The 8,265-nt window shown below is 35.3% G+C and overlaps 1 protein-coding gene across 1 annotated transcript in view; it reads right to left on the bottom strand.

The window, feature by feature from the left end:
- Positions 1-1,280: 1,280 nt before the first annotated feature.
- Positions 1,281-8,265, bottom strand: part of LOC148951786 (lactosylceramide 4-alpha-galactosyltransferase-like) — a 33,610-nt gene continuing 26,625 nt past the window's right edge. The window contains exon 2 of the mRNA XM_089088716.1: positions 1,281-2,338. Coding sequence (XP_088944842.1) covers positions 1,325-2,338 — 1,014 coding nt within the window. The 3' untranslated portion in view covers positions 1,281-1,324. The remainder of the gene's footprint in view (positions 2,339-8,265) is intronic.

Below are 8,265 nucleotides of genomic sequence, written 5' to 3'. Positions count from 1 at the left end.
TAATTTACGATTGTTTTTTAAATAATACTGGCAAATATAGCGTGCCCTTTATGAATATTTTCCTCCTCTATGAAAAATTCCTCCAAGAAACGATCTTCCCACGCAACCCTCTCACTCCGACCCCCCATCCGAAAAAATCACCCCTGAAAATGTCTGAATTCTTCCCAATAACCAATACTGTATGTAAGCAATGGGCAAAGTTCATAACTTTCAGCCCTTCCCCAGGGGATTTCGGGGGATTAATTCGTCCTCAAAGACATAATTATTAGATTTTTCGACTATGCTGAGCAAATGGCTATCTCAAAATTTTTATCTGGTGACTTTAAGAAAAAAATGAGCATGGGAGGAGGACTAGTTGCCCTTTAATTTTTTGGTCACTTAAAAAGGGCATTAGAAGTTTTAATTTCCGTTCTAATGAGCCCTCTCCCAAAATTCTAGGACCCCTTGGTTGATACGATCACTCCTGGGAAAAAGAAAAAAACAAACAAACGCGCATCCGTGATCTTTCTTCCGGCAAAAAAAAAACAAAAAACAAAATTCCACATTTTTGCAGATATGAGCTTGAAACCCCTAAACTAGAGTTCTTTGATACGCTGAATGAGATGGTGCGTTTTTTATTAAGATTTCGGTGACTTTTTCGGGGTGTCTCTGCCTTTTTTCGAAAACAAGGCAAAATTTTTCAGGCTTGTAACTTTTCATGGGTAAAACTAAACTTCAGAAAACTTATATATTTCAAATCAGCATAAAACTCCAATTCTTTTGATGTATCTATTGGTATCAAAATTCTATTTTTTAAAGTTTCGGTTACTATTGAGCCGGACCACTCCTTAGAAGTAGTTACCACGAACTATTTGATAATGACCATGGATTATTAAAAAAAAACTTTTTTTAAATTCTTATAGCTTCACATTTTGGCTCTTGAATGGAAGGGGATTGAGGTAGTATATCGGTAAATGTGTGTCTCCTATTTTCTCCGCTGTCGAGTATTGATCTCACTGGTACTCTTTTTGTGTCAATTGTCTATTATGTTTCCTAATTTAATTTCATCATCGTCCTAAGAACTAAATTTAGCAGACTGATGCCATACCAGTGGTAATGACATAACAATTTTGGTTTTACCATTTATGTTTTACCACAGAGTAAATATTTAGTTTAAAGGGTAAAATTTGCAGTAAAGTGTTGGGTTTCCCAAATATGCTTGTTACCGTCTGTTTACAGGGTATGTGTTTTGCTTCGTGAAGGTGTTTCCTTACAAACAACATAAGAAAATCCAATAAAAGTCTCAAGGTTTACTTATATTTAATGAAAATAACATGTTGTTAGACTAATAAAAAACTGGCAGCTCTGAGTAAACTAAGGGACAAAACTTTTCCGCTATGAGCTCATGTATTTGACCCCCCTTTCTTACGATGGGAATTTTTGACGTTAATTTGTTGTTAAAGTGGATCCCATACGCAGTTTTCATAACGTCTGGTCTGAAATCTTCGAGTTTTTCGAAACGCTGTGTAAATAATCCTCTTTTCCAGTCAGACCATAGGACTGGCTGAAATGCTTCTCTGTTTAAAAAAGTGATATTGCAGTGTCTTCCAGCGTCTTCAAAATTATCTTTTGCTTTTGAAAGCTTGCAATATTTGGTGACGACATCCCGAATAATGGCAGAGCCTAGTCCTCCCCATAATTCTTTATTATAGCTTTTTTGAAGTAGTGCATCATACACTTTTTCAATTACGAAATGACCCTTTTTAAATTTCATAATAGTGTTTACTAAGTTATCTTGTAAAAAAGAGCCAATACTTAATGTATTTTTCAAAAGCACTGTATCTGCATCTAGATAAAGACCACCATAATGCTTTAGTAGAAATAGTCTCATGATATCCGTTAAATGTGCTGGTAGCCAGCTTTCGTCTTTGATATGACTTGTAACATTTTGATAAAGTCTTTCCAGTTGGGTGTGTCTAAAGAGTTCTTCTGGGCACATTTTAATCACTTTTAAGTTTTTAAAGTTTTTCATCCACTGATTATGCCGATATATTTCTTCTTGCTCCATACCTGTCATATATAGTAAGACATGCGAAGGATGCTGCAGACGACAAGCTGCCTCTACACTGCAAGCATATCTGTAATTTAGATATGGCGCACCACTGCTTTCAATAAAAAACGTAGAATTGAAGTTGTGGTAATCTATCATTTGGTAGAACATTTCTTTTTCACCATCGCTTCGCAGCATACTTTCAAAGCCTTTGAAGCTGTTTTGCTCCCTTATTGACCCCATTTTGAGAATAAAGATTCCACAGATGAAAGCTATTGCTAGGCAATAGCAAATGCTCGTACCTATCAACTGAAAATAAAAAAAGAAGCTAACTTGAATATAAGCCACAATCTTAATAAACGCATTGGAGATAAAAAAGAAAATAGAGAAAACACGAATAAGGAATAAAATAGCAAAATTTAAGTTTGTGTTCTTCTTACATTGACTTTAACTTTGTTTTTACTATGCTATTGTGATAGAGATATTGTTATTTAAACAGAGGATATGAAACCTTAAAACGTATGAATTTATTACGAAAACTACGAGTAATGCACTATTATTAACACAACATAACAGTCATAAAAGGAACTGCGCATATGTGAAAAATAAATAGAAAGTTAAAACTTTCAGTGCCTTTTTCTCCGAGTTAAAAGCAATTGGAAAATAGCCACCCACCCAATCCTTTTTTACCTGACCACCCTCTCCACTCTCAAACCCACTAAGGACATCCAATAGTCTTTTGTTGTAATGTTTTTCAAAATTTTCAAATTTTTTGATAACTATGTCATCGAGGATGAAACGATCACCCACAGTGGGACAAGAAGTTTTTAATAGTTTAAATATCAGTTTTGTTGCTGAGAAAGTATATGTTTGATCCCTTGGTCTCTAGCAAGAATAGGGGTTTGAAGATGAAAATTCCCAGAATAATGAAGGAGGTGTATAACTAAATAAAAGACGCTACGTGCATTCATGTTATCAAAAGATTCAAACTTGAATCTTTCAGGGTGTGTTGAGGGGGTATTACAACTAACCGAAACACAATATACAAATACAAGTTACTTGATGAGAGTAACTGTAATATCTATGAAAGGGATAAGGCTATTATTTAATATAAGGCATGTTAAGGGGGTTGCAAATTAAATGCTCATTCAATACTATAATCCATGCTATCAAATAGACGAATCTAAAATGTCTCAGAAAGAGGTAATATCATCAAGTTTGTACTTTTAGGCATAGCGGCCGGCATATTGAACCAAATTAAAATACACTCTCCACATTCAGGCTATCAATATGGTGATATCCCCAAATGGAATATTGGACTAAAGCAAAAAAACGCTTGTGCATCTTTGTCATTTAAAATGTGTGTGCGATATCTCAGGAACGGCTTAGTATTTTAACTTAAAATTTCCAGGGAGTGTTGAGGAATGTTACTTTGTCAAAAGGCGGGTCTAAAATACATAGGAGCGGGCTAAAAGTATTAACCTGAAACTCTTAGGGAATATTTAGGTGTAGTTCGAACTCTATGAAAAGACATTCTCAAATCTATTGAATGACAAATAATTCATACAGACCGACTACAAAGCATATCATCAATATTTTAGGAGTGGAATTCAGCTTGGAATTAAGCTGATACATTCACCTTCTGATAAACTCAATTCAAAGACACTGTCTCTATGACAGGTTGTCATAGTGGTGTGTTTTCTAAAATGGTCTAGCTTTGTAAGTATTGTAGGCAATTTAATATCTTTTTGTTTATGTTTAAGCTTGAGTGGTAAAATCAGTCTTGTAATGATTTGTCTGATTGAAGCCTTGGAAAAATCATCCCAAACGATGTTGGTCTGCATGATACACGAGAAACATTACATTTTATGCGTAAGTACAAAGTACCCGAATATATGCCATGATTTCCGTTTGTGTCTTTTGTTTGCATGCATTGAATTAAAACAACATTTGAAAAAGGTCATTTAGTTAGTCCAGCGAAAAATTTCGGATTCGTAAAAAACGAGATACCAGTCCTACTACATATGAAATTGAGAATATGAAGGGCACACCATTATTGAGTCATTTTATTGGGAGTATCTTCATCTTATTGGGGAGAAAACGCGCAAACTAAAGGGAAAGTGTCAGTATTACATGAAAATGGATTTAGTCCTAAGAGCTGATGAAACCCAAAAACACTCTTCCACCGGTAAAAGAACAAAAAAAGACACCTTAAGCTTCTTAGATAATGTCATTTTATTCACTATATCGTACAAAACCATTTAGATTGGCTAAAAAGGAAGCTAGAAAATTTAATTAAAAGGATGCAAATTTAAATTTAAAATCCCCAAAACTGCATGTAGTGGTTCCAGAATTAGGCTTCCTTGGTCACTTGGTAAATTAAGGAGCTATTTCACCCAATCCAAATAAATTCATAATAATAGATCAACTAAAACCACCAACAGATCAAAAAAGCATTAGGTTCGTTGGCAGAATATTAAGTTGCGTTGGCTCTATGTAAAAATCATGCCATTATTACTGAACCTTTAAGTTATTTCTAAGGATGATAGGTCAAATTGAATCCCCACCAACCGCAATAGAGGTGCTAATTAAAAACTTAAGCAAGAATTATTAAAAGGCTCAGTACTCAAACTACAAAATCTTTCACATGATTTTTTTCTGCAAACATATACCTCATTTCTCTTCAGGAGAAATCCGGTTGCCTCCTTCTTATCGAATAGATTGCAGTGTTCAAATACCAGAATCATTATCCTAATCAGCTTCTAGCTGCTGATTACGAATATAAATCATTCTGAAAAATGACGTTACATTTCTCAGAGTGGCTCAGTAATCTTTTCTTGCAGTTTTCACCTTGGCATCGTCACTGCTTTTCACGCTTCACTAGCAAATGTCCTGTACTATAATATTTTGTCCTGACTAGTGGTTCCGAAACTTGCCTTCCTTCTAACACTGAAGGCCTTGGTTGCACTCTTTCGTAATTTGTTTTAAGAAGGGATCGTGTGTCCTTCCGTTTGAAATCTACAAGAGTCATTTCCTTTTCTGTGTAAAGTACCATATTGAAAAATGCGCAAGTATTGACGTCAGCCAGTTCTAACTGGTGCACGAACAGAGCCCAATGCCATTTATATTCCTCTAATAGACACAGCATACTTGCTGACAAGCCAGTCATGTAAATTAACTCAACCAATGTATTGGTTATATTACCTGAGCGGATCTTGCCGCTGTACTGTCGTCTTTCCCATCTGTCCCTTCACTTTTCATTCAACCGGTCTTAGTTGATCTAGGCTGAGATGGTTGGATCCAACAAAGGCACTGTTGTTACCCTGCTATTTTACGCCCAATATATTGTTGGTTGCCTCAAACCGATAATCATACATTCCTGGTTTCTGCTTCATAAAATTCTTGTTGAAAAAGAGAGTGCATCTTGCTAACCAGTTTTCTCTAACTGTCCCAGTTGCTTGAAATTCAGCTCCTTTCAGATCACACACAAACCTATGACATTGTAGAAATTGTCAAAGCATATTTCATAGCTGTTGCCATCTTCAACAATCTCTGGAAGTCATTTCACGACTTCCAGTCATTTCACGGAAGTCATTTTCAGTATTAAATAGTGCACGGGACAACTTCGGTATGAAAAATGCTTGGACAGACAAAGGTCGCATTTTTGCGAAATTACCCAGCCAAAGCACACCGCGTCAGCTCTATAGCCTAGCTGATGCTTATTGAATTTGTCATAGTTGATTTAGTTAGAAGTGTCTTTTGTTTCTTTTTCTTTTTTTTACCTCTGTTGTTGCTCAATTTTTTCTATTTTTTAGTGGTTGTTATAAGGGTTATGGGTGATATTTCTAACTTGAGATTTCTAGAGATTAATCCTTTAGAGTAGGAGATGTTCTTTATGATGATTTACTTCTGGGAAGTATAAATGCTGATTTTTCCCCGCAAAGAAATAGTTGTTATGTGGATATGACCTCTTCAGGATTAGAGGTGAATGCAAGGTCGTTTTGCCTGTGTCATCAAAATTGCCATGTAACTTCAGCGTATTATGAAATTCTCCAGTTAATTGATAATGTGGATAGTAAATTTGATGTAATTGGCCTTTGTGAAACTTTTTTAACTTCTGAGCATGTTCTGTCGATATATAATTTTCTAGGATACAGGCTTATTGTAAGGAATAGACAAAGAATGGGACATGGAGGTTTGGCATTTTTTGTTAAGGACCATTTTGTTGCTAAAATAAGGGAAGAACTATCAGTTTGGATAAAAGGTAAGGTGAAATCTCTTACTCTTGAGCTGGAAGTTGGTGGAAAGAATATATTGATTACTGAGGTTTATAAGCCGCCGAGGACAGTTTGGTGGAGTTTGAAAATGGTTTTAGTAGTTGAATGGATGCAGTAGATTTGAGTATTCTGGAGTGCATTTGCATGGGGGATTTTAATTTTGATCTTCTGAGTTCTTATAATGATAATTTAGATTTTTTTAATCCTTTTCGCCAGTTAAGATTTTTATCCATTAGTTGGGATTCCGACTCGTGTTGTGGGACAGTCAGCTACACTTATTGACAATATTTTCGTGCGATCCCGGGTATTACATAGCTGTTATGCTGACGTTATAGTAAGTGAGGCTTCTGATCAGTTTCCTATATTAGCAGTGACTTCATATCAATATGCAATAAAGCAGAACAGGACAAAGGTTAAAAGAAGGCAACTAAAAAAAGAGAACCTAAAGAAGTTTAGAGAGGAGCTAAGTATCGTTTCATGGAAACCAGTTTATGAAGAATCTGAAAGTAATTCTCTGGCATTCGATAAGTTCATGGACGTATTGCAGCCAATATTTGAGAGAACTTGCCCAGTAAAGACCATAGAGGTGAAGAAAAAGGATCACCGGAAACCTTGGGTAGCTATGGGGCTACTAGACTTAATTAAAAAGAGAAATACATTGTATTTGAGTTTCTTAAATAGTAACCATAGTCAAGATCTAACTGAATTTAAACAAATCCGTAATCAAGTAAATCGGCTAAGACGGGCATGCATCGCGAATATTATGGAAAGAAATTTAAGGAAAAAAAAGGCACTACGAAAGCGACTTGGGATTTTATAAATGAAGTCGTAAACAAGAATAAAGAGACCGAGATTCCAGCTAGTCTGATCTTTGATGGTAAATTTGTTGATGGAAATGATGAGGTGGCTAATTTGTTTGGTGAATATTTTTCTAAGATTGGTGAATCAATAAGTGAGGATCCATACGATGAAAATAATGAAGTTAATGAGATGTTTAGTGATGAAAGGGGAGTTGGACTGGAAATGTCTGCAGGTGAAATGAACGTTGAAGAATTAAAACAGATAATAGGATTGGTAAAATCAAGTTCTTCAGGGATTGATGGAATTAATCTGAAAACCTTCAAGCATGTTATGGTATATTTGTTGCCTTGTATTGTTTATTTGGTTAACCTTTCTTTGAAGAAAGGTGAATTTCTTACTCGGATGAAAGAGGCGAAGGTTATTCCGCTTCACAAAGGGGGATGAAAGACAGATCCGTCTAATTGGAGGCCGATTTCAATATTACCCCTATTTGCTAAGCTGTATGAAAAAGTGATGCATCGACGATTTTATAAACATCTTACTACTTACGGTTTTCTTAGTGATACCCAGTTTGGATTCAGGAAAAGCCACTCTGCAATATATGCAGTCCAGCACCTAAAAGATTTCAATAATAGTGCTCTCGAAAAAAGTGCACTGGTACTTACAGTATTCATAGACTTTAGAAAGGCTTTTGACATGGTGGTTCATAAAATTTTATTGCGTAGGCTAAGCCGTGTAGGGATCCAAGTTGTTATTCTGAAATGGTTTGAATCATATCTTAATCTGCGTATTATTTGACTATGTATTCAAAATTCTATTTCAAAAACTTTTATCGTTAATTCTGGTGTGCCTCATGGTTCCGTGCTTGGCCCACTTCTTTATCTAATTTACGTTGATACCTTGCGTTTTTATATATCAGCTGCATTGATAACGTCTTTTGCTGATGACAAAGTGTTTACGATTACAGCTAATTGTCTGAGCCAGTTAATTGAGAAGACAAATAAGGCCCTCGCTGAATTGATAAGTTTTACAAATTCTAGTTATTTGGCAGTGAATATTTCAAAAACAAATTTCATGACATTTTGTAGAAATGGAGTTTCACGTGTCTTAGATAATAAAATTGTTTTTAATGGTGAATTTTTAAAGCATTTAAATGGT

This window comes from Artemia sp. Qi Xiang Cuo, chromosome 5 (genome assembly GCF_049724085.1).
Source record: "Artemia sp. Qi Xiang Cuo chromosome 5, ASM4972408v1, whole genome shotgun sequence".
NCBI lineage: Eukaryota > Metazoa > Arthropoda > Branchiopoda > Anostraca > Artemiidae > Artemia > Artemia sp. Qi Xiang Cuo.
Note: the sequence above shows the minus strand (reverse complement) of the source record. Positions and strands in the feature narration are given on the sequence as shown.